We start from the raw sequence: 26,584 nt of genomic DNA on the forward strand, positions 1-26,584 counted from the left end.
GTCATGTAATATTTTCAGATGTATTTCTCTAATTTTGTTAGTGATAAAGAATCTAAAAGGAACATTTGATGTCTGTAAAATGAGAGCTTCAAAAAGATTTTCCACGTGGTGATATTTTCCTGGTATTGTACAGGTATTCTCTAATATGTCTACTGGTGCATCTGTTGCTCATAATATCAATAAAATATGGGCAGCAAGCTTCGAACGTGACCACGTCAATGACGTAACAATTCACGTTCTACGCTTTGTCACCTGACCAAAATGTAAAGTGACGTGTGTTCCAACTGAGCATGTAACCAGGAAGTGGATGCTGAAATTTCAACATGTTAGCAGAAGTAAGTGGCAAATATTAACGTTATCGTTATTCTTTTATTTGCTACGTAGAATATATTTTACAGCAAATATGGCGTCACTTAAAGTGGCTGAAAAAGCCTGAAAAAATTATATTTCTCTTGTCCCCGTTGAACAGCTGTCGTGCTATTGTTGCTATGCTAGCACACTAGCTTTACTAACTTATCTATTTACATCTCTGCACTGCCAATGTTAACTTAGCTTCACATCACCACTCACAAAACCCACATAATGTTTTGTTATATGGGGAGAAAAATGTGGTTTCACCCTTGTAGATGTGTGTTCAAACTTTACCACCACATTCAGCTAAGCTAACGTTAGCACGCAGCTCCAGTGTTTTGAGTGTAACAGTTAACTTACACGTCGACGTTATTCATCAATAAAATCACCTAAAAATAATCTGCAGTCTCAAATGAATGCAATGACAGCACTCCGGCAGAGAAACCTGACGTCTTCCGCTATCACGTACATTAAATATATTTAGTTAGAGCGAGTAATTGTCATAAAATAGCATAAAGTGACAAGTTTATTACTACGATGATTATTTATGATGATAGTTATTTATTAAACGACGTTTGTGAACTCATACTTTAACAATTATTATATTTACTGAATGCGAGATGACTTAGTGAACAAAGTACTGGTAGTTAAAGGACTTGCTCACAATCTTTCAAATGTGTCTCAAACAACAATCAGGAGCCCATATGAACATTAAAACCTGTTTTTCTTGCTGTAATCATTCCTCCTGTTCACTTAAGTGCATTATGAAGGGATCTTCCAATGGTCAGTATGAACAGGAGGAATGATTACAACAAGGAAAACCTCAGACAGACTTGAATAATTTTGAACCCGTCCTTTAAGCAGTGTAGTAATCTTAATAAGTACACGGATTCTTGATTAAAACATGCTGTTAACATTCAAGCTCATGTGATCCAGGACCAGTTCATATGTGTATGTGATGAAATGTGACACTTTTAGCTGAGAGGATTTTGTGCTCTAAGTCTCTAAAGGTTTGGCTTCTTCCTTATTGATCCCTCAGGATACCAATGATGAAGATGTGTCTCTGTTCGACGCGGAGGAAGACGCAGGGAAAAGGTCAAAGAAGACAAGTATCAAGTAAGTTAACAGAGGACAGCTGACCTTGAACGTCCCTCAGCGCTCGCTGAGCAGTTAAACCACAGTTGGACAGTAGAGTTGTAACCAACTATTTTCATAATCATTTTACTTTAATTTTATTCATCCATTATTATTTTTTAAGCAAAAATACCAAACATTTGCTCAAATGTGATGATTTCATACTTTTCTTTGTCATATATGATATAAAACTCAATATTCTGTGGTTTTGGACTGTTGGTTGAATACAACAAGAAATGTAAAGGTTTTAAAGATTATAATGACCATTTTTCACTATTTTCTGGCATTTTTTACACTAATAAAGTAAATAGGTAGAGCTGTAATGTAAGTATTTTCATAATAAATTACTTGTTGATTAATTGTTAGCTGTTAAGTGATTAGTCGATCAACTATTTTGATAATCAAACAATCAATTTGTTCATTTTTTTAAGCAGGGTGCAGCTTCTCAAATGTGAGGATTTGAAGCTTTTCTGTCATACATGATAGTAAAGAGAATATTTTTTTTAGATTTTGGAGCTTTTGTTCAGAATTAATACACATTTACCATTTAGATAAAACATGTTGAACATTAAATGTGTTGAAACTATGTTACCAGGCATCCGGTGGCGTCCTTCTTCCACCTCTTCTTCAGAGTTAGCGCCATCCTCGTCTACCTGCTCTGCGAGATCTTTAGTAGAAGTTTCATCGCCTGCATGGTCACAATAATCCTCCTGCTCTCATGTGACTTCTGGACAGTAAAGGTGAGCTATTCACCACTTTTACAAGATGAATTATGTTACATTTATAACAGAAAGTCTTTAAGACCAACAATATCCTTTATGTATTTTTACAGAACATCAGTGGGAGGTTGATGGTTGGTCTAAGGTGGTGGAACCAGGTGGATGATGATGGACGAAGCCACTGGGTGTTTGAGGCGAGGAAGGTGAGATGCCCCTTTAGCACGTTGCTTTGTGTGCTTTGGTGTTACAGTAGTTGTTCTGTCCCACACATGGATCCTTGACCCCCACGTCATACTGACCTCTTGTACAGTTGGGGTCATTGAATACACTTGTTTACTGTCAGGAAGCTTTATGGTATTTGCAGATGTCTTAATGGTGAGAATATCCTGTTTTGTTCAGGGTACTGGGAAGCAACAAGCGTCAGATTCTGAGTCTCGAATCTTCTGGCTCGGCCTGATTGTTTGTCCGGTCATCTGGGTCATCTTCGCCTTCAGCACCCTCTTTTCCTTCAAGATTAAATGGATGGTAAGTCCTCAAATGCAAAAAAAAAATAAGGCTGGTGTCATTATTTATGTTTTCTTATTGTCAACAAATCCCATGAAAACACCAAAAACAAACCCCAGTGTTAGTCCACCTATGAGTACTTCTAGCACTCAGCCCCCAAGATGTAAGTCTTTAAAAACAATTTAGAAATATGTAGTTTAATCTTTTAAAAAGGCTCAGTAATTTCCTAAAACAGCCGGGCACTGTAGTTACTAATTAATGTTACTCAAACAGGAGGACATAGTTCATTTGTTGGGACTATTTTCAGCGGTGGATGAATCCACGTTTGGTGCTCTAGGGAGTAGTTCTGGCAGCAGGACGGTTTGTGTGGGATTGAGTTAAAATAAACAAACAAACTACAGCGTGTGTGTGTGTGTGTGTGTGTGTGTTGATGGTGATGAAGGAACATGTCACCCAGGGCAACAGTGTGAAATGTACTTAAAGTACCAAAAATAAAAGTTATGTTAAAGTTAGTTATTCTGCAGAATTCAGGATCATGATTATTATCGTATTAGAATCTAATTATTAATGCATTCATACTCACTTTAATATTGAACTTGGAGAAGTTTTGGCTAATTTTAATCACTTTATATACTGTTGGTTAGTTTGTGAATGTCTGATCACTGATATCATAGTAGATATTTAGTGTTATTGATCTGAATCTGCAAATTAACAAGTAACTAAAATTTTCAAATAAATGTAGTGGAGTAAAAATGACAATATTTGCCTCTGAAATTTAAGTATAAAATAGCAGAAAATGGAAGTACTCAAGTAAAGTACATGTACCTCAAAATTGTACTTAAGTACAGTTCTTGAGTTAATTTACTTGATTACTTTCTGCTGTGGTTTTCAGTCATTTTTGGACAACAACAGAGCTGTGGCAGAGAGGCGTAAGATAGACTTTTTAACAGGATACAGTCATTGTTGGTTTGGTCTTTTCATGAGGTTTGTTGACAATAAGAAAAATAAAGAATATCACCAGACTTTTCCTTAACAAGGTTTAACTCTGACTGTCATCCTCCACACAGCCTGTAGTGATCATGGGTCTGGTGTTGCAAGGAGCCAACCTCTACGGCTACGTGCGATGTAAAGTGGGAGGCAAGACCAGCTTAAAGAATATGGCTACGAATTATTTTGGACGACAGTTCCTCAAACAGGTGACTTGATTTTTTTTTTTTTTTTAGTGAAACACATTGATAATTGTGTTGTTTGTTGCTCCAGAAAATCTTACAAATGTCTTGTGTTTTTCATCCTCAGGCGCTGTCTAAAGAGGAGGAATCGTAGAGCGCAGCTCTTCGATTTGAACATGTTTTACATCATTCTTAACGCTATAATATATATTCCTTTATCAGCAGGCGGATACAGAAACTAGGGCTGAACAATTTTGAAAAAAATATCTAATTGTGATATTGCGATATGATTTGCAATATTAGAAGGAATGATCATTTTTACATTTTTCTCATTTTAATCGAAAAAACACTAAAATGATTATGGTGTGATTTTTTTTTTTTTTTGCAGGGATCTGTACCAATCAAAGATGTTTTCTTAAATCTGTAGAACATAATGTGTAGGCCTGGACATCTCTGCAGCATGACAATATTTAGTTTTAAATGGTAATTTCACACACATTTCACCTCCTGTGATTTGAAAATTGCAGTAGTCCGTATTGTGATTTCGATAACATTTCGATGAATTGTTCAGCCCTAACAGAAACCTTTTTTTTTCTTTTTTTATCATGAATGGAATACACGTTTTTGAATTTTCTTCTTTTGTTTAGTTTTTGCCTCCTCTCCTCTGACTCTGTACCAGCTCAGAGGGTTTATAATGGCTACAGACTGGTGGCCCTTGTACTCTGTTCTCTAATTAAACCCTCTAAAGACTTTAAACTAACGTCACCTGCCTGCTCAGCGTAAATGCATGACTGAGAGGGTACAAGGGCTCCAGATGTTCAACTGCGTAGTTTTTGATGTGTCACACAGTCTCGGAGAACCCTTGGATATCTTAGTTTGTTTACGTTGCCTCCTAACTTTAATCTTTATAATATTAAAAATGATGTTTGTGAGAGGTATTGTGCAAACATTTTTGTTTGTATAATATAGAAGGTTGTAAAGTAACAGTGTAAAGTATTCCAGGAGATTTGTAAATATGTATGTAAAGAAACAGTATGTGGAACATCTTCTTTTGTGCAAATACATTTGTAACATTTTTCCGAACAGTGTGGAAGTTTTTATTTATTATTATTATTATTATTATTATTATTATTATTATTATTATTATGAGCTGTTGAACAAACGACTGAAGAAATGATATATTCTTCATTATTAGTTTGAGAACCATTCAGAGGTTTAAACAATAGAGACATCTATATCAATATCAATAGAGTGCATCTGCTTGGAGGACCACATGTACATGCAGGGTTTCAACCCGACACTACAGCAGCTGATTTAACAGAAAGCACACTGTAGAGACAGGAAGAGTAGGCTAGTACCACATGCTAACAAAGACTTCTGTCAAGCACAAATCAACTAAATGGAAATGGCAACTACAGAGTTGTAACAGCACGTTTCACAACACAAACACTACATAAAGTAATAATGAATGAAAAGGTCGTTCTGCTTATTGTTCACTGTGTGCGCCGCCATATTGCTGTGACATCAGGAATTCCGACTTGAATGACCATTCCATTGCAGTTTTCCATGTTTTCCAGCATTAACCCAACAGTTGTAAATAAATTGGGCAGTTGCAAATCAATGAGCAGATCTGCTTTATGGAAATAATTGATGGCACTGACAAATGCCATTGCGCTAACTATTACTAACTACTCCTAAATTAGTTAACTAACCATAAAGACAAACTGACAGACAGACGGGTCGCCAAATAAAGAAACAGACACAGCTACACAGAGAAATATAACTAAGGCTATAAAGCTACAATTATGGTAAAATACAACAATGTTTATCGGTTTGCCACTCAGAAGATAAAAAGGCATTTAGTGTGCCTGCCTGGAGGATCATTGTCCTGTTTTAGAAACAGCTTAACTTCTTGAACTTTGAGCCCAAAATTAATTTTTTTGACAAAAAATATATGGCATACAGTGTGGTTAATCAACATTGTCAGGAAATGACTCAGAAGACTATGAATATCTTAAAAATGCCAAAATACACTTGAGGGGGACTTTAAAAGACTTTTGAATCAATGTGATTAAGTACCAACTGAAACATTTCTATCAGTTATTTAATGTATAAACACTCCTGTCTGGAAAAAGGCTACATAAACTTGTGAAGAAATTAAACTGTAATCAAATTTAATTCTTCTTAATTTCAGCGACCCCAAGTGGTTTGTTTAGGCATAAACAATATCAGTGTATATCAGTATATATATGATAGACCCCAAAGTATTTACACACCTTTACAAGTATTAGCGCTACTATGAGTGAGATTATTTTATTATTAGTTTAAAAGCGGGATATTTTATTTGCCACAACAAACATGGCGTATATGAGGTTCCAAACGCCTTATTTTTTGCCCCCACCAGCATTCTGCGAAGACCCGCCCTACCTAGCCTCTGATTGGCTAGTACTCGTTGAATGTCAGGGTCAGAGCCAATTAAAAGCAGAGGAGGGCGGGTCTTCGCAGAATGCGGGTGGGGGGGAAAAACAAGACGGATACGGAAGAGAAGCCTCACCTTTTCGATTTCATCCATTTCATCAAGTTACACGCCGAAAGTGGGGCAATCACACCTTCAAAATAAAGGCGATCTATTTCACGCACCTAAAACGCTTTATATGTATCTGTTGGATGCAGATTCAGAAGTTAACTTTGGGACAAGCCACAGTATATATGAGGTATATTACTGATAAAATGTGAAACTCTTTAATCTTTTGGTAAGTAACAACCATGGTGTTATTGTCTGTATCTGTTTTGAGGAAGATGTGTTAGTTTTTCAGCACTGGTTCGAAAATTTGTAAATAATATCAATATTCAAATATTAATAAATTAATAATAATTAATAAAACTTGTTGGGTCAGTAAAGCAGCTGCTGGGAAGTTAGTCTTGAACATCTTGTGGTATAAAATTCTAAAGCAAAGTGTTTTACCTTGAAATTTTAACCGGAAACCTCCTCTCTTGTGACCGTTAACCTGCCTAGCTTGAATTCGTTGTTTAGCTATCCACAGCAGGAGCTTTGGGCGTCGCTTTTGTCCTTTTTTATGCTCTGAACAGGTCTGTTAACCTGTCTGAAGTGACTGGTGGCCGTCCTTTAATGGGAATTACCGGCAGGATGATTCCTACCGAGGATGCGTCCGCCAGGAAGAGGGAGATAGAGGAGAAGCTGAAGCAGGTCAGACAGACATGGCTGGACAGGAAGCAAGCAATCACAAAACGAGCTTGTTTTGTTAATGTTCATCAGATTGGATAAAATCGCATGCTTAAATTGTTGAGCATGGACGAATAAATAGTCATTTATAGTTATAAGCGAGTCATTGTTTTCCTACATTTGTGTTTCAGGAGCAAGAGACGCTGTCATTCATCAGAGAAAACCTGGAGAAGAGTGATCAGCTGACCAAGGGCATGGTACGAAAAACAAAACAGAGATACAGAATGTCCTAATCTTACGTTTACTAAACTATGAAACACGCTTATTTAATTATAGTTGAAGAATAATTCAGGCTCTGACAAGTGTCTTACACTAGCTGTTTTGCGGTGTAGATATTTAAAAAAGGTTTCACAAATCTGCACCTTGGTTTTAAATAGTTGAAGAGTTCAATCTAGTCCAGGTTTGACAAGTCTTAAAGTTTTTTAATATAGACCTGATTTGGTGTGGCATAGATGGGAAAAAAAAACAGTGACATTGCCCTTTTTTCATGTTTTCACACACGAGAAACTGGATTTTAAAAAGTTTTCTGTGGTCTGGATGGAGAAGAAACTGCATAATCTCTTTTTTTTCTGGTTTCACAAATCTAAAACGGGGGGTTTGAATATCTATATCAGGTTTGACAAGTCTAAGCACAGTATTGTTTTAGCTAGACCTGCTCCAATTACGCCTGGATGCACAAAAGAAAATCTTTAGAGTCTTTACTGTCTTAAACCCAACACTCTGTAATATAGACTTGATTTAATGCAGTTTGGAAGGTGAAAAAACAGTGAAACCTCCCTTTTTCTATTTTCACAAATAGAATAAAGGTTTCTCATATTTGAAATGAGGTTTAAAACAACCTGTCGCCATGAATCCAAATCTTCTCTCCCTCAGACACTAAAAACCCCACTACTACTAACCACGAAGAATAAAACCTCTCTTTTAAAACCATATTTTGTTCAGTTAACTGTATTTTTTATAGATTTTATATCCCAACATGAAGATGAAAGTGCTGTTTCAAATCATTCTCCACGATGCCAGGAATAAAACTCTGGAGGCGACGTTATAAATCCTTTTATTTATTAATTTCTTCGCCTGAAAGTAGTCAAATCTAAATGTATAACGTCTATACAACCATGGAAACAGTTTTCAGTACAATTTAAATACCAAACAGACTATTTAGATGACATTCATTCAGAATATATTTACACTACAGGCAAATATATATTATATTCTGGTTGTAGTTCAGGATATTTTTCCATTTTTTTTAACCTGTGCTGATGTCATTCTCTCCCTGAAAGGTCTCCATCCTGTCCTCGTTCGAGAGCCGTCTGATGCAGCTGGAGAACTCCATCATCCCGGTTCACAAACAGACGGAGAACCTGCAGCGGCTGCAGGAGAACGTAGACAAAACTCTGTCCTGCATGGATCACGTCATCAGCTACTACCACGTAGCCAAAGACACCGACAGGATCATCAGAGAGGGGTGAGAAGTTGAGGAGGTTTCGATGGATTTTGAGCAGATATATAAATAAAAAAGGGTTACATGAATCATAAAAGGTATTTTCTGTTCCAGACCGACAGGCAGACTGGATGAGTATCTCGCTTGTATTGCAAAGATTCAGAAAGCTGTGGAATACTTTCAAGACAACAACCCCGACAGCCCCGAACTCAACACAGTGGTACAGTATTCAACATCTTTTATATGTATGTACAACTTTACAGTTAAGCTCCGTTCTACGGTGGCCCTGAAGTGCAAAACACAACCGCAAAAGCAGAAAACACAACAACATTAACTTCTACGGGAGAAGGTAGTCACCTGCTATCGACAGAGCTTGTTGCTGATTGGACGGACGCACTGTCTGTCTTTTTAACAGGAAGGAGGCCACCGTACGTTTCAGACCTGCAGCTTGTCGCAAAAATGTAACGGTTGGTCTCATGTTTGAATAAGTGCAGGATAAGTCACAACCTTCAGTATTAATATTTCTGTATCACTTTCGTCTGAATTAAACGCCGTCAGATTAACGTGAAGGCTGCAGCAGCACGACAGGTAAAACATGCAGAGAGAGAGAGAGAGAGATGCACCTTCTAAGATCAAAGTAATGAGTGTATTATATCAGTATCTATAAAGACAATGTGATCAGTTTAATAAGCTGTGAAATTTAAAGTTGTTCTCATATCAGATCAGTGCAACCGGAGCAAAAGTGCATGTGTTTATGTGAGCATGAGTTAACATATGTAATGCATTTATACTCATCCATTTGCACCTTTTTAACTCACTCAGGTCACTTTTACTGCATTTATATTTAATTAAGCACTACACAGCAATATCTCATCCTGCTATATACAGTATATATTCTTATGGATATGGTTAGAATGACGCAGAATAACCACAATAATAATCTGAGCAGCACTCTCTCCCTTTATTTGGATAAAGAAAGCACTTTGGATATCTGGCGCTGACGACTCAGTCAGGTTAAAAGCAGCAGTCACAGTGTAATACTGGAAGGCAGATATTGCACATTAAGAAGAACAGATGTTGCACCACAGTGCATCAGGATGTAATACCAGGATATGAATAAAGGTTTTAATAAACAAGGAAGGAAGGCGGTTGAGTGGCGGATGTAGACGACATCAGAGTCTTTATAAAACAGACAGCAGATAGAAATAACAACCTAACAAACTTGTTCTCCAATTAACAATCAGTGTCATTATCAATGAAGCTGCTGATTAATCTCTCAACTCATTGTTTTGTAATAATATTAACGTCATAAGTTCTTAGAGCCCAAGGTGACATCTTTAAATGTCTTGTTTCATCTGATCAACATTCAAAACACAAAGATATTCAGTTTGCCGTCATATATAATGATATTAATATGATATATGATGAAGCCAGCAATGTTACATAATCCATGTCTGAAAGGGGCTTTACACACTTTATCTCTTGGGAACTGTGTTATTATTATTATTATTATAATTATTACCATAAAAAGTATGAAATGTTTTGTCTTTTAAGTTTGTTATTGAAAGAACAGCAAATATTTTCAGTGTTAAAAAGTGAAGAAAGTGCTGAATGCAAAAAAACAGTGTAAATTATCGTAACACTGTAATTCTCTAAAATTAAAAGCGTAATAAATACAAAAACAGGATTTTTAAGCCTCTTTCCACTTTTATTCAGATACAAATACAGATACAAATACAGATACTGGGCTCTCTGCGCATCCCTAAAAGGTAGTTTAGGTGTAAAAGTTTCTATATGAGCAGCATAAGAAAACAAAAAGGACATTCCCTGAAGTGAGATTGTTGTTGTTTTGCTGCAGAAAGCGCGCTTTGAGAAGGGCAAAGAGCTGCTGGAGGCCGAGTTCCGCAGCCTCCTGACCCGCTACAGTAAACCGGTTCCCCCCATCCTCATCCTGGACGCCATCAGCGTGGACGACGAGCTGGAGGTGCAGGAGGAGGTGGTGCTGGAACACCTGCCTGAAGCCGTTCTCCAGGACATCATCTGCATCGCCGGCTGGCTGGTGGAGTACGGACGCAATCAGGGTACCGCTTTTAATTTGTTAAAAATCAGTCGCAGCCTGTGTGATGCTCTTAATTTCTCACATCCTGTCCGACGCCGCGGTGTTCTCTTCACTGCTGCTCCTCGATGTTTCCTTCCTTTTCCACTTCCTGTCTTATGTTTCCTGTATTCCAGAGAGAGAGATGATTTAGATTGTTCAGGTGGTGAAATCAGAGGTGTTTCCATGGCTACTGGTTTGTTTTTATAGTATCTGTTCTATAATTAGAGAATAGAGAAGAAAATCATGCTAGCGTGACGTTAACGTGGAATATTCTTCACACAGCAAGATGTAGTCAGTTTAATCATCACAGTGCAACATGATGTGAGTCTGTCTTGCATCTCTACATGCAAATTACATATTCAAATATACTTCAAGTATGAAATATTGATTCACAAAACATGTAACACATTACACAAGACACGATATTGTGTTAATTTGGCCACAAATTTATTCAAAGTTACAAAAATATACTTGAAACAATGTTTCCTTTTAGCCAAGAGTCAGGCTAAATTAGCAATAAGTTGGTATAAATACAATAATGTGGTTTGAATATTTCAATCCCAACTTTTTTGAATCCGCTGACACAAATTACTGATATTCTGCACATTTCCAGTCAGCTCTATATTTATATTCTGGGGCTCTACTGGAACATCTTTGCATGATTTACAGTTAAAAACTTCTTATTTATCTTCTACTGGTCCTTTATGCAGCCCCTCAGTTCAGCCTCTGTCTGAAACAGGCCGTTTTAGCTCCTGTCTCTTTAAGGCTCCGCCTCCCGATGAGCCCACTCTGTTCTGATTGGTCAGCTTTCAGGAAGTTGCCCCTCGACAGACTTCTGCCGGCTCCAGAGGACATGTAACCTAAACAGTAGTAGTCGGATTTTTACGTACTAACAACAAAGGCTACCGATGGACGACCGTTTGTGGGCGTGTGCAAACGATCTGACGTCAGTTCGAGGAGGAAGTAGAGCTAACTTTGCTAATGGAGCTTTCAGCCCTGTCTTTTGACTCGAAGGCAGCATTTTTTACATGTTAACCTCGAGTTTTGAAACTTGGACCACATTTAGCATTCAACGTCATAACTATATATAAATGACCAAAAAAAAAATCACAAAAAGCATAACATGTCCCCTTTAATGTTAATTCACAGTGCTGCTGTGATCCTGAACATCTCGTGTCTCCTCCTGCAGATTTCATGAACGTCTACTACCAGATCAGATCCAACCAGCTGGATCGCTCCATCAAAGGCCTGAAGGATCACTTCCGTAAGAACAGCGCCTCCTCCGGGATCCTCTACTCGCCCGCCGTCCAAACCAAACGCAAGGACACGCCCACCAAAAAGGCTCCCAAGCGACCAGGTCAGCAACACACGCACTTCCTCCAAAAGAAATCCATTATCGAACCTCTTCAGGCGATAATCACACACTCCTGTGTACCAAGCCCTCTTTTTACAGATTAATCTAATGAAGGAGCATGATTCTGCATAATGTTGATAATTAAATAATAGCAGCACCTTTCTACACACTCAGTCTGTTTGATTCGATCACCATCCAGCCACGTTATTCTGTTTCCTCCCTACGATCTCTTTAATAATGATCCTACTCACCGTCCCTGTGATTTTTACAGTCGGCTCTAACTGTTCCTTCATCCTTTCCTCTTTCATAACTCCTATGTTGTGATGACAGTCTACATCCCAGGTAAACAGAAAGCTTTAGTGTGTGCCTCGTGCTTGCTTCTGTCCGTCGGACGCCACGTTTCACGGCAAATGAGTGACAGCATGAGAGTGTTTTTGTTTTGTTGTTTGTAGGAGCGTAAAAAAGCGGAGACAGCAGAAGTGTTTTTGTTCTGCGGAGGAGATGTCGTAGGTTATTTCCAGTATAGACGAAGGCCTCTAGTTTCACTGTGGGAACGACGGCTGAAGAGGCTGAAAAAAGTGGAGTTAATTAAAAATAACGAGCCGTGTGGGTCGTCTCCCTAGCAGCCCAATCAGCTGCTGATACCGAGAATCTCTCAGTTTAATAAAACTGAATTAGAGATGTGCACAGTTTCACTTAACGCCTGCAGCTACTTACAGAAAACTGAAGAGAAACATCTTCAAAAGAAGGAGATGGGTGATATGGATAAAGACTTTTCCAACATACTGTATATAAGAATCATCAAATCCCACACAGTGTTGATGAGCTGCTTCTGTCAGATTAGTGTTTTGTGGATTATTTATCAGATTCTAATTCCCCCAAAAATGAGTCAAGATCAACTGGATTTGTAGATTCTTGAAGACTTTTATCCAAAAGGCCTCTTCAGATTTGACTGGTTAGAGGCTCTTAACGTCTGTCACATGACACACTGAGGTAACTAACGAACCACATGTGACCTCAGCGAGTCTACAGAGGTAAAATACCTGCGACTCAGTCAGAGTCAGAGTCAGAGCGGAAACATCTTCAAGAATCTACTCGATGACCGAGAATCTCCGCAGACAAACTCTAATTCATCAGCACACGCAAAATAATAACAAAATAAGAGATTTTCAAAATAGATTGTGTCTTTTATTTACGTCATAAAAGCAGCAGGAGATGAGTTATAGAGAGTTGCAGACTGTATTTCTGTCATTATCCATTGAAACTGCTCTGCTTGTGTGTTGCTGATGAGAAATGCAAGCAGACAAGCAGCGAAGTAAAGACTCTCTGCCGCTGTGTTACCAGCAGTTCACCACCATGAAACTAGAGGCTGTAGCTCCGTCACTGTGTCTGTGTCAACGAGTCGTGCAGAGTTGATTTTGTGTGCTTTGTGTGACAGATTCGTAATAGAAGTTTGTGTCGTGTTGATCAGAAACCTCTTTTTATAATCTCCTTCCTCCTGCACACCTGCACACACTCCTGTTTCAATTCAGGAGCAGGATTTTTTTTTTTTTTTGTCCGTTGACGTGCGCTCACAGCTTGGTCTCACTGTTGCTTGTGCTGAAATGCAATAACAACACTCACATGAAAAGGACAGATATCAGATGTAAACATGAGAATCAGAGGATCTGTTGCAGCTACAGGAATGAACTAATCTATGCTAAAGCTCCACTAATCCATATCTTTTTTTTATATCAACAATGGATCAAATGACTGCGTGCGAGATAAAAACAACCCTGCAGCTTTTTTTAGCTCCTTTTAGCTCAGTGTTTTGGTTTCACAGCACATTTACTGTTTGGTTCAGTCTCACGGTTCTCATCAGCCGTGGAGCAGCTAAAGAGATTCATGTTCAGGAGTTGGTGGAGTAAGATTTGTGATCTCAGCTCTTCATATGTGATTCAGTCTCACAGTGAACTGTATTTTCTACCTGTTATCAAGCATCTTCAAACACACTGTTTGCAGTCTCGCAGATGTCTTCTATCTGTCTGGCATGATAAAATATTTAAATCCAATTCCTAAAATGAAGATGCAAACAGCTACAGCTTAAGATTTCTCTTCTTGTTATTTGCATGAGGAACATTATATGACAGAGTCACAGAGTAAAGTAGGAAGTGCTCACATCACAAACGGGGCTGATGCAGAGCCGAGAGGAGAGCGAACACTGGATTTACAGTCATCAGGTGGTCACAAACACCACTCAGATGAGACGCTGATGTTGCTCTGTGTCTGCTGCATGTGTAAAGAGGTCATTGTCTGCTAACAGCTTTTTATAAAGTGACAATGAGTCAGAGATGTTGCAGTGTTTCAGAGCTCTGTCGCCCCCAAGTGGCAGAAAATGAATGCAGCTTTAAATGTGCTCAAATATTTACTAACTCTCTAACAAGCCAACATGTTGTGTTATTAATATTCTGTAGATGTTTTTTTGCCTGTTTAAACCTTGTAACAAACTGTTATGGTAATATTAGAGATAATAATGCTGGATATGACTGTTGTTATATTAATTGTGATGGCTGTTTTCTGTTTATAACTGATCTAACCTGTTTATTCTGCTCTTACATGAACACATACTGAGTGTTTTTGGCACATGTGCCCTGGTGTGTTTTCATGGTGTAGGTGTGTAGTTGCTCTGTCTCTCACCCCCGACCCCCGACCTCCACCCCGACCCCTCCCCCCCCCACCCCCACCCGAAATACAAACCTCTGCTGGCTGTCTCGGTGTTGGAGGGATGTGGTGTCTGTGTTTCATCACTCACTTCCTAGCTCTCCTTCTTCTTCTTCCTCCTTCTTTTTCCGTTTCTTCTTGGCTGTCTGGACCTCGCTGCTGCCGCCCCCCCTCATTCCTCCTCCTCCTCCTCCTCCTCTGGACTCTGTCTCTGTGTTTATGGGACCAGGGACCATTCGCAAGGCTCAGAACCTTCTGAAACAGTACTCACAGCATGGGCTGGATGGGAAAAAGGGGGGCTCTAACCTCACTCCTTTGGAAGGTAACGCACCTCGGTCTTCTCTTTTGGTGTCTTTTTTTTATTTTCTCTCTCCTTCCTCGCTGACAGTACCGGTGTTATGTTGTGCTTCTCATTTACAGCAACCAGCACACATAAACCTCCTCTGTGTCACAACAGCTTTTAGACTTTACAGATGTTTGATAGAGCAAAACTAATAAATCCTGAAGAAACAGAACGTAGCAGATATTCAGTTGGATTTGTAGTTTTCTCAAACACATGGATAACTAGTCAAATCTAGACATGACATCATGATGAAGATCTTTAACTTTGACTGTAAACATTCATTTTTTTGGAGTAAAAAATGACTTCAATTTATTGTTGCTTTAGTGGAAATTCTCCTTGCACCAAGCAGGTCACCAGTGAATTATAACATGAAAACATGAAAACATGGTAAAATATCTGTACTAGAATCAATATTCTCAACATTTTTAAAAACTCACCATTACAAATATTGATTTATCGTCTCATTTCTTCTAAATCAGTGAAGAAGTTTCGTCTTGTGAGTGTTGGTGAAACTTTTTTTTTTTTAAATCCCTTTTAAAAACTATAGATCAACAAACCATGTTCACTGATTTACTTTTAAACTGGAGGTGGGTGATGTTTAACGAGGTCAAAGTACTGATGGAGTTTATGAATCAAATGAATTAAAGGCTGTTGTGACATTTGTCTTGAAGCTGTAGTTTAACACACACTGACTAACTTAGATCATCAGTCACACAACCGAAGCTCTTTAGGGCACTTTCGGCCCCCCGTCACCCGACTACAGTGGGTGTCCCCTTCCTCCTCCCCCCCCCTCCCCCCTGCTGGGTGCTTGGTGGCGGTCAGTACAGGTGTTCCAGGTTCAGGTTTGTGTCCCACCCTCCTCCCACCCCCGTGGGCCTAGTCACGACCCACGGTGGTTTAACTAGGCCTGTCTCCCTGCTGCCCCCCCCACCACCCCACCCAACCAGGTTACGATCACGACCTGCGGGTCAAACACCACTCTGACGCCCTGACCGAGAAGCACGGGGCCGCCGCAGGTGAGTGACGGGAACATGTGGGGGAAGAGAAGGAACATTACCACAAAAAAAAAAAAAATACTAGAAACGTCACCTACTGCAGCTTTAAAACGTCTCATTTTCAGTCACAGCCTGCAGCATAAACACATAGAGATAATCACCGTCATCTCAATATATACACGTACTCAGTAACTGCTTCTTAACGACCAGCCGCAGCACCAGAGCCCTCATCTTCAATCTCTCTGTTTCCTGTCTGACTTGATCTTTCCTCGTGTACCTCTCAGGAAAGGACGATGTCCTGGACATCGAGATCGACTCCTACATCCACTGTATCAGTGCCTTCGTCAAGCTGGCCCAGAGCGAGTACGCCCTCCTCACAGAAATCATCCCCGAGCACCACCAGAAGAAGACCTTTGACTCCCTCATTCAGGTCAGAGATGAACATTAATGAACACCTGTCAACATTTTCGCACATAAAACCATTAACTGTTAACAGGTAACAGATACAACATGTCGATTAGTGAGATTTAAAGGTGCTGGAAGGTGTATTTTTTGCTTCCAGTCTTTATGCTAAGCTAGGCTAACCACCTCCTGGCTCCTGGTCCGTACTTCATGAACAGACATGAGAGTTAAATTGCATTTTTTTTGTCTCCTACAGCACTTGTCCTGTGCACAAACCAAAAGGGAGAAATTTATAGGCGGCAAACAGGAACACAAACTTGCAAAGAAGCACTTTGACATTTAGGCAGCAATGACTTTATTCCTTAAGCTGATGTTTAGGTGCCTTCTTCAGAGCTTAAAAGTCAAAATCACATAGTGCTTTTCATGATTAGTAAATTGGGTGGAGTGTCCCTTTTAAGTCAAGCAGAATGGACTAAACATCAGTTTCTATTTGTCTCGCGTGTCCACAGGAGGCGCTGGACAACCTGATGCTGGAGGGAGACAACATCGTGTCCGCAGCTCGCAGGGCCATCATGCGCCACGACTACTCTGCCGTCCTCACCATCTTCCCCATCCTCAGACACCTGAAAATGAACAAGTCTGAGTTTGACTCAACACTGCAGGTCTCGTTATTTACACAGATCCTCCTGCTGAGGGAGTAACAGAACACGCGGAGTAAATAATAATCTTTTATTGTCTTTTATCTAATTACATTTCTTAATATTTGCTGTGTGTGCAGGGAACAGCAGCGAGCACCAAGAACAAGCTGCCGACACTCATCACCTCCATGGAAACTATCGGAGCTAAAGCGCTGGAGGAGTTTGCAGACAGCATCAAGGCAAGAAGCTCGTGTTTTAAAGGAGGCGTTCACAGTTTCTCAAGTCTGTCGTAAACCAACAGCCAAGTGCCAAAATGAACATTAAAGCTGTTTTTCTTGCTGTAATCATTCCTCCTGTTCATACTGACCAGTAGAAGATCCCTTCATAATGACCTTACAATGGAAGTGATGGAGGACAAAATCCACAGTCCTCCTGTTTATCTGAAGCTAATATGAAGCTTCAGCGTCCAAATGAGTCAAATCAAGTAGATATCTTTCAACGTTACAGTCTTTTTAGTGCCAAAGTTCCTCTTTTTGTTACTATACTTCCACCTGCAGCTCAACAGGGAAACACTGTCCGAGGAAACACAAAGAGGGAATTTGATGCTAAAAAGACTGTAAATGTGTCAGATATCCACTTGATATGACTAACTCAGACTGCTGAAGCTGAATAGAAGCTTCACACAGACTTTTAAATGACTGTGTGGACACACTGTGGATTTTATCCTCCATCACTTCCATTGAAAACACATTTGAAGGATCTTTTAATATCCAGTATGAACAGGAGGAATGATTACAGCGAGGAAAACCTCTTTCACTGTTCATACGGACACCTGACTGCTGGTTTAAGACACTTGAAAAATTGTGAATCCGTCCTTTTGATTTGTCATCAATCATTCAGTCGTTATTGACTGAACTCTCTCTCTCTAACAGAACGACCCTGATAAGGAGTACAACATGCCCAAGGATGGAACAGTCCACGAACTGACCAGCAATGTAAGCTAACGCTCAGTTACCTCTTTGTTGCGTAACACCGGTGGATTTATTTGCTCACTCTGCACTTCAAACTTAACACCTTCCCTCGAGGACTTCGCTGTTTGTCCCTTTCTGAGGATCCAGGTGGTCTCCAGGGGAACGGCTAACGGCGCCCGGCCGAGCGTCTCGGTTTAATGAATAAGCCGAGCTGATGCTTACCTTGACCTCTTCTCTCCTGCAGGCCATCCTGTTCCTGCAGCAGCTGCTGGACTTCCACGAGACAGCCGGAGCCATGCTGGCCTCACAAGGTAGAGCCGCATCAACACGGCCTGTTAGCGCTTGTTAGCATAGACCTCCTGCTGCCCCTGCTAGTCTGTAAAGGTGCTGTTTCCTTTAGTGCTAATATCAGTGGTGGTGCTGGTCGATGATCTATATTAACCTACGTTAGGTTAGGGCTTCTCTTCACCTGCATATCACACTTATTGTTCACCAGAAAATACATGGACAGTCATGTGTTTTTCATGTTTTTAGCTCTGTTCTCCAACACGTTGGATTTGAATGGAAACAGTGGGGTTAAAATGGTGACTTTCAGCTTTAATTTGAATGAACAGTGTCAGACTTGAAGCCCTTTTATATACACAACCCCCCAAATTTTAGGACAATACAGCAGGTTAATGATCCTTAACAAACAGTTAAAGCAACCAAGTTTTTTTCATTCATATGAACAGTGATAGTTGAGGCTAGGGATGCACGATATTATCTGCACGTCATCGGTATCGGCCGACAAAAGCTCTAAAATGAAATATCGGCATCGGCTAATTCTGCCGATTATGAGAGGCCGATATGACGCCATCTCCTCCGCCGCCTGACTGTGCTTCCCTCCACGGACTGTTTCACCCTGACGGTCCCGGTGTTTCCTCCGCAGGCTCCACTTCACTCAGCTGCCCGTCAGACCTGCTGCTTCTTCCCACTTTCACCCGAATAACAAACCGGGGCTCGGTGCTCCACATGGAGAGCCGGGGCTAACGTTAGCTGGGAGTCTAGCTGGCTGTGCTTCTTTCCGGTCATGCTGCGGCTAACGCTCTGCTAGCCTCCCAGCTAAGGTTAGCGCTGGCTCTCCATGTGGAGCACGGAGCCCCGGTTTGTTATTCGGGTTAAAGTGGGAAGAAGCAGCGGGTCTGACGGGCAGCTGAGTGAAGTGGAGCCTGCGGAGGAAACACCGGGACTGTCAGAGTCCATCGAGGTGCTGCGGTGTTCGGCTGCACAGATAGGAAACACCTCGGCTGACAGGATGTACCACTCCGATTGAAAAATAAAAAAACTTCATCTTCTTCTTTTTGGTTTATAACGGCGGTTGGCAACCAGCGTATGAGGTGCATTACCGCCACCTTCTGCTCCGGAGTGTGGACCAGAGATTAAATCCTACACATTAATCCTGTCTGTCTAATAAACTCAAAGAAAACTCTACTGCTGCTCCCACTTGGCAGCTTCATTACAGTTTAAATGCTGAGCTCCTGAATCCAGTCTTCCTAAATTCTTACTTCATATATTGTCTTTTTTGATCATAGTTAGTACAATCTATGCTTGCATGCATAATAGTCTCCTCAGCCATCTGGGGAAAATATGCGCATATATCGGCAATCGGCCACAATGAGTTGGAAATATTCGGCATATCGGATATCGGCAAAAAATCCAACATCGTGCATCTCTAGTTGAGGTGTTTTGGCTCACGGAACATCTGACGTGGGTGCACATTTAAACACAGCATCTTAAGGGCCAATCCAGAAATGTATTCATTTCAATCAAAGATGCTTGGATGATGGAGGATTTTTTTTTTATATATATATAAAAAGAAAACACCAGAAATAAACAAAGAACTGAATAAATAATGTAAATTAGGTACACTACCTGCTCAGCACCAACAGCACACAGACACAGTTAGCTGTAGACTAGCTGGTGAACATAGTGGAGCGTTTAGCAGCTAAAGAGCCAGATATTTCCCTCAGGAGTTGGTAGAGAGGGAATATTGGACTTAGATTCACCAGATGGACAGAAACACGACTCCACATGAATGATAATGTTGCTCCGTAACTGCTGGATGTGTTGACTCTTTGTACTAGGTGTGCGATCGTTAGCTTGATTAGATGTTAATAGCATGCTAACATTTAACAAAATGTTTAGCATGTCAGCATTCATGTATAACTAGGCAACCGCTTGCTGAAATGTTTGCCGTATTAACTTTATGTTATTGTTGTGTCGTGCCCCCAAGTGGCCAAAAAAGTCAGTTATTGTTGCTTTAAGCTCATATTCATGTTGTCATTTCAAATCCAAAGTGCTGGAGCTAAAAACCAGAAAACACGTCCTTGTATTTATGCAAAATCAATCCACATACAGATTAGTAGATCACTGATACTGATGTATGAGGTGGACAGATGATCACATTGTTCCAGTCTTGACCCAGTCACGTGGATGTCTCACCACTCTAGAGCTAATTCACGAGCTGTGTGTCCCAGTCTAACAATCTAACACCATTATAGGTCTCCTAGTTTCTCTCCTCATTCATTCTATATCTGTGATTTCCTCTAATGTGTTTTTCACCCTCACCCCCTCGGCTGCCTTTCCTATTTTCCGGCCATGTGCAGCTTCAAAATTGCTCTCTCTCTCTCTCTCTCTCTCTCTCTCTCTCTCTCTCTCTCTCTCTCTCTCTCTGCTCTGCTCTGCTCTGCTCTGTCAGACGGAGCTTTCATGACGCACTTCTGTCCGCCACGTGTTCAGATTCAGGGGCTGGGACATTTTTAAAAAAAAGATTTACACGTTTGTTTAGATTAAAGTGGATTTGTTATGAGTTTAAATCCAACCAGCACTCATTTGTGGGTTATAAATTAGCATTTGAAGGTCTGCGGCTCCCTCCTGATCCCCCGCCCGCCACCAGATGATGGCGGCTTCGCTTTCCCTCCTTTCATTGTTCTTTCAAACCCTCGACCGCTCGCCGCCTGGCTGACCACTGTGTGCTACTTGGCTTACTCTGCACTAACAAATCTTTTCTAACCTTTTGCACTTGTGCCTCTTTCTCTTTCTCTTCTCTTCTGCCTTGCCCTCGGCCCCTTAGTACTGGGGGACACTTACAATATACCTTTAGACCCCCGAGGTAAGCAAAAGACCGTGCGTAGGCCCCCGATGAGTCCGATTCTGAATGTTTTGTCGTGAATGTTTTTTTGTGGTGATCCTTGAAACTGTAATTGCAGCTAATTAATGCAAAGTGACAGGAGAGGAGTCTGATAATGTGACACTCAGCTGTGATGTGCATGTGCTCAAGTGCGGGTTGAAAGAAAAGTACTTTTACGTGTTACCATGGCAACCCACGTGCTTCCACTGTAATGAGTACTTAAGAGTCAAAAGGGGAGTTTTCAGCTGATGATGTAGATTTAATCTAAAAAAAAAGAATAAAAATGAATGATGTGTTGTATGAGCTCAAACGAACTATCGTGTGTTATTGAATAAATTTAAAGGAGACGACGCGTTTTAACACATTCCGTATTTTTCCAGAAACCAGTTCGGCGAGCAGCTACACTTCCGACTTCAACAAGAGGCTCCTCAGCACTTACATCTGTACGTATACCAGCAAACCCCATGACATTCCCCTCTTTTTTTATTAGTACGTTTTTAAAAAAAGTATTCGTGTTGACGCTCCACTTTGTCCCGTGCAGGTAAGGTTTTGGGGAACTTGCAGCTCAACCTGCTCAGCAAATCCAAAGTGTACGAGGATTCAGCTCTGAGCGCCATTTTCCTGCACAACAACTACAACTACATCCTCAAGTCGCTGGAAAAGTGAGCAACATCGAATTAATAAGATAATAATCAATTAATTACAGTTTTTAAAGATCATATCAATTTGCAAATTTGAGGTTTTTCATTGTTTTTTTGTTGCTATTCGTTTATGGATACAGTAGAAATGAGTCGTGTCATCTATCACAGTGAACGTCAAGGATGCACTGGTGTTGCTTGGTAACTGGGTTTACATGCAGATTGATTTTAAAGTCGAGTCCTTCTTTTGTTCGCTGTGATGGATTACACAAACCTTTTGAAGTCTAAAACATGTGTTATCTTTTTTAAAAGCGAGCGTATGAATCCGTAACGTTCAGTCTCACCTCCTGCGCGTCTTCAGGTCCGAGCTGATCCAGCTGGTGACCGTGACCCAGAAGAAAGCGGAGAATTCCTACAGAGAGCTGATAGAGCAGCAGATCCAGGTGTACCGGAGCAGCTGGGTGAAAGTCATCGAGCACCTGACAGACAGGAACATGCCCGTCTTCCAACCTGGCACCAAGGTCCGAATTTTAATCCCTTTCGCTCTTAAAGAAGCAGCAGACTGTCCACAAACTTTGGTGCACAAGTGTTAACTTTAACATCGCTGTAAGATTTTTGACGCTGAGGAAAATATTCATACTGTGACAGTTTTACAGAGGCCCAGACGGGGCTGTTTGACCTGTAGGTCAGTCCATAAATACTTTAGGACATAGAGTTTCACTGATAATAACCTGGCTCATTATGTCATATAAGGATGGAGTTCAATAGCATTTTATATGAAATAGTGAATCCAATTATTTTCACTTTTCAGCAATTCCAAAGTGAATCGATTTAAATTGAATTTGCAAGTAAAAAGGCTGAAATACAACTCATAGATGTTCAAACATCTCTTGTTGGCAGAAACAGTTTTTAGTGGCAGTGAGCAGCATCATGTATGAAACTATAGGACTGATGGTGAAAATGGGAAAGATTTGTTTACAACTTGTGAGCGTTCACGTCATCTGACAACTGAAGACGGTTGGTTGAATGACGGTTAAGATACTGTGTATTGACAACATAACACTATAATCAGAAACTTTGGGTTTTATCACCATAAACGATGGACGTCGGCTGATGTCCGTGTTTGTACTTCTGTATCATGAAGCATCATGTCGGACACATCAGGACTTTCAGAAAAGTCCCAGATGTAATTATTATGACTTGGTGTGAAAACTATTAATAACTATTAATAACGCTCATAATTGCTACAAACAAGAAGCTGCTCGCTTTATGTTTCCCTCTGCTCTCTGCTAATAAAAAAAAAAGTGAGGAGAGAAAACATCATCCGTTAAAGATTTGTTAGCGCCTGAGCTTAACGAATCTATTCTGCAAACCGGGAACCAGAGCAGCCAATCAGAACTCATCCCTGATGTCATACTCAAAAAATATCCACATGATGTTCATACAGATGTTTAATTTGTAGTAAAGTGTGAATAATAAAGTTATAAAATCCAGAAACAGATCTGGCAACTGAATGTAACACGTTTCAAAAGTATCTTTAAATATTAAATCTATAAAAAGATGTTTCATATTCAGGTCTGGAGAGTCTCACCGTTAATCTTTTTGGCTTTTTCGTCCTGAATGTTTCCATGGAAACTGTGTAACTGAAATCTTTTCTTTCTTCAGCTGAAAGATAAAGAGCGGCAAGTAATCAAAGACAAATTCAAGGTGAGGTTTTGGCACCACACATTCAAATATCTTTGAACATACCGAGTCCTGGAAACATGTAGCATGTCTCTGTGTGTGTGTGTGCCTCTCAGGGTTTTAATGACGGGTTGGAGGAGTTGTGTAAGATCCAGAAGGGATGGGCGATCCCCGACAAAGAGCAACGAGACTTCATCCGTCAGGGTCAGAAGAAGGTGGTGTCTGATGCGTACAGGGCGTTCCTGCACAGGTGAGACCGACGCTGCTGGAAACATTACGGAGATAAAACGGGTTCATAAATGTCAGCAGTGTGTTTACAGTGTCTGTAAGTTATATAACTAATACAACATTTAAAAAAAAAAATTATTATTCCACATTAAAATGTGTAAAAACAACTAGACCTTCAAACCCAGAGAAATCTGTAATTTAATCAAAGTAACGGACCGTTTCATTTGGTCGCCTGTCGATGGCGTCATACCTCCTCTACCAAAGAGTAAACACGCACCAGATGCATACGGCGGCGCTGTGTTTGTCCGCTACAATGGCGTCTACCAAAGAGTAACTTACACACATACAAGATAATACATCGGCGTTGTGGTTGTTCCACACAAACTGTTATAAATGGACTTTTATTCAGTTTTAAGACACATTTTCATATAAATTTAGGTGGTTTTTAACTATATCTTTTAGCCGGAAGAAGGATTTTAGTCATTGGACGTCTGGATCTTAAGTTATCAGAGAAATAAACTGGACAAACGTTAGCAGCAGCTCGGCTAACAGCCCCTCCAGGAAGTCCGGTGGTCACCAAACATCATCGGAGAAACATTGATTTTTTTTTTTTAGGTGAAACAGCTTTAATTAATATTTTAACGATTTTAATCTGCGTGTACGTTTGTTCTGGAGAGGAGGAGACCTCTGCGGATAAAAACATCCTGAACGATGAACACTGTTATTGTTTTGATTGAGACTCCTAGTGGCTGAAATTACATATTGTGCGTTTAACACTGACAAGAATTTATCTTCAGAGTTGTTCTTTCACAGGTCAGTAATAGAAAATATAAATGATAAATATATGTTAAATGATGCTGAAATGACAGCTGGATTAACTTTGAGTAAATCAGATGTTAATAGATTAATAGTTGAAGTCACTTATGAAGAAAAACAATAAATATTCTCTAGTTCCTGCTTCTCCGACATGATTATTTGCTGTTTTTATAGAAATGGAATATTAGTTAGTTATGAAGATGGCACCTTTGATTTTGGGGCATTTAATGGACCAAACAATTAGTCTCATCATTAGATTGATAATAATCACATGACATATTGACGTCAGTCTTCGTTCTTCTGTGTTTTCCCTCCAGATGTGCCAACATCTCTTTCACCAAGAACCCGGAGAAGTATCACAAGTATCGACCGGAGGAAGTGGAGGAGATGATTGAAAAGTTGTTCGATACGTCCGCCTGAGCTGCACTTTGATCAGACCCAAACTCATGTCCCCCCCCCCCCCCCCCCCCCACCTCCCCCTCACCCGCTCACCCCCTCACCCTCCGTACAAAACACAAGCTCCTTTAACAACAGAGACGCTCTCCTCACTCACACTACTGTTACCCTCGTCGTGTCTGATGAATGTTTTGTACAAAGATATGAACATGATGTATTTATGTAATTTAGCTGTTCCAGATGAACATTTCAAGAAAAATAAATAAAATAAAATAAAGGGAACTCTGTGAAGCATCACGTTTCATTATTTGTTTTGTTGACGAGTTACACAACAGATATGAAAAATAATAGACGGAGCTGAGTGTTTGTTATCTGGTTCAGAAGGTTCAGATTCATAATTAGATGTTAATTAGCACACAGGAGCTTGTGTTTGAATAAATAACAGGAGAGACATCAGGAAAAAATCTTTTTGTTTTGTGTAAAAAAAGAAAAAAAAAAAAAAAAACAGGTCATCAGTCGTTTACATCCTGATGAGCATTCAAGTGTTTTATGAAACGCTCCGGCTCTGTTCAGTAAGACGTCCTCAACAGATGTGACCTTTTGCCGTCGTCAAGTAACACTTGTCACCGAGCGTTTGTTTGGTTTTCATTTACATAACTTAACCACAGTCAGATGTTACGTGGGCGGAGCTCGACGGTGTGTCTGCTATAATCAATATTTTTATATTAATTGGTCAAATGAGCAGCACATCGCGTCAGTGTAAGAGACCTACAACCTGTGATTACATTACAGTTCATCCCAGTAACGCTCTGTTACTGGGACAGTTTGAGGGTCAGCTTTAGAAATTGTTCAATTCTATTTTCACAACAAGTGTTTTTAATTAGGATCTTGGTTTGTGGCTCGTAGATCTGCTGGAAGTCATGTTGAATCGTTAACCGCAGTGTGAGGTATGAACAAGCCATAAAACAGAACGACTTGAAAGAATTTTGTAAATTACTTCAAGCTTCAGAATTTTTCATATTTAAAGTGGTTTTTGACTCTAATCCACAAGTCATTAACCTTAGTGTTAGCTTGTTGTCCTTCGCTGTTATTAGTGCAAAATTATTGTTCTGCAGCAGTGAAATGCAAAACAGGACGCACGTTAAGAGATTTGTTTTTACTACTAACATTATGAGTTTTAAGCCTTTTCACTAACATTTCCTTGTTCAATATTACTATTAAATGCAATATAGTGTCAATAAGTGTCATTGTGTTGGAGTTGTAGATAGTTAGAGGACGTGAACATTAACATATATATCGTGAAACTGCCCCCTCAAAATATTAACTGCATTACGTCTCTGGTCTTACTGGTAGTTTATTGGAGGGTCGATACCAGTTTGGTCTCTGATGTCAGAAAAGAGGAGAAGTCAAAAAAATATATAAGTGAAATGCAGTAGAGATGCTAACTACTCCTACTCCTCCCCCATTATTTCAGGTTTCAGTGTAAAATTTCACACCGAGACAAGAGGATATTCAATAAAAAATATAAATATCAGAAATCTATGTGATACTGCAAACACTGATTAATGAATCCATCAGATGTTATTCCTCA

The 26,584-nt window shown here is 40.0% G+C and overlaps 2 protein-coding genes across 7 annotated transcripts; both read left to right on the forward strand.

Annotated features, from left to right (window-relative positions):
- Window positions 1-234: 234 nt before the first annotated feature.
- Window positions 235-4,960, forward strand: tvp23b (trans-golgi network vesicle protein 23 homolog B (S. cerevisiae)). Its single transcript, XM_067576417.1, has 7 exons — window positions 235-335; window positions 1,391-1,467; window positions 2,081-2,225; window positions 2,318-2,407; window positions 2,604-2,729; window positions 3,776-3,904; window positions 4,005-4,960. The coding sequence occupies exons 1-7, from the start codon at window positions 324-326 to the stop codon at window positions 4,029-4,031; spliced, it is 606 nt and encodes a 201-aa protein (XP_067432518.1). The 5' UTR covers window positions 235-323; the 3' UTR covers window positions 4,032-4,960.
- A 1,914-nt stretch (window positions 4,961-6,874) lies between these two features.
- Window positions 6,875-25,280, forward strand: exoc7 (exocyst complex component 7). 6 transcript variants are annotated; one of them, XM_067575780.1, is made up of 20 exons: window positions 6,875-7,085; window positions 7,253-7,318; window positions 8,402-8,586; window positions 8,677-8,782; window positions 10,421-10,643; window positions 11,850-12,017; window positions 12,345-12,356; window positions 14,944-15,036; window positions 16,005-16,073; window positions 16,337-16,482; window positions 16,964-17,116; window positions 17,233-17,331; window positions 18,025-18,087; window positions 18,308-18,374; window positions 21,613-21,675; window positions 21,774-21,894; window positions 22,232-22,391; window positions 23,536-23,577; window positions 23,670-23,803; window positions 24,915-25,280. In XM_067575780.1, exons 1-20 carry the CDS (start codon window positions 7,008-7,010, stop codon window positions 25,015-25,017), a joined length of 2,151 nt encoding a protein of 716 aa, XP_067431881.1. In that variant the 5' UTR covers window positions 6,875-7,007; the 3' UTR covers window positions 25,018-25,280. The 6 variants fall into 6 exon arrangements, with proteins under 6 accessions (XP_067431881.1, XP_067431875.1, XP_067431879.1 ...); XM_067575774.1 differs by lacking the exon at window positions 16,005-16,073; XM_067575778.1 differs by lacking the exon at window positions 12,345-12,356.
- Window positions 25,281-26,584: the final 1,304 nt, after the last annotated feature.

Source organism: Thunnus thynnus, chromosome 20 (genome assembly GCF_963924715.1).
Source record: "Thunnus thynnus chromosome 20, fThuThy2.1, whole genome shotgun sequence".
Taxonomy (NCBI): Eukaryota; Metazoa; Chordata; class Actinopteri; order Scombriformes; family Scombridae; genus Thunnus; species Thunnus thynnus.

Bases quoted from the DNA above. Each gene is read 5' to 3' on its own strand.
- tvp23b (XM_067576417.1), top strand. The intron at 1,468-2,080 runs GTAAGTTAACAG...CTATGTTACCAG, and splicing joins TCAAAGAAGACAAGTATCAA to GCATCCGGTGGCGTCCTTCT. The intron at 3,905-4,004 runs GTGACTTGATTT...TTTCATCCTCAG, and splicing joins GACGACAGTTCCTCAAACAG to GCGCTGTCTAAAGAGGAGGA.
- exoc7 (XM_067575780.1), top strand. From the start codon at position 7,008: ATGGGAATTACCGGCAGGATGATTCCTACCGAGGATGCGTCCGCCAGG. The intron at 17,332-18,024 runs GCAAGAAGCTCG...TCTCTCTAACAG, and splicing joins AGTTTGCAGACAGCATCAAG to AACGACCCTGATAAGGAGTA. The intron at 18,088-18,307 runs GTAAGCTAACGC...TCTCTCCTGCAG, and splicing joins TCCACGAACTGACCAGCAAT to GCCATCCTGTTCCTGCAGCA.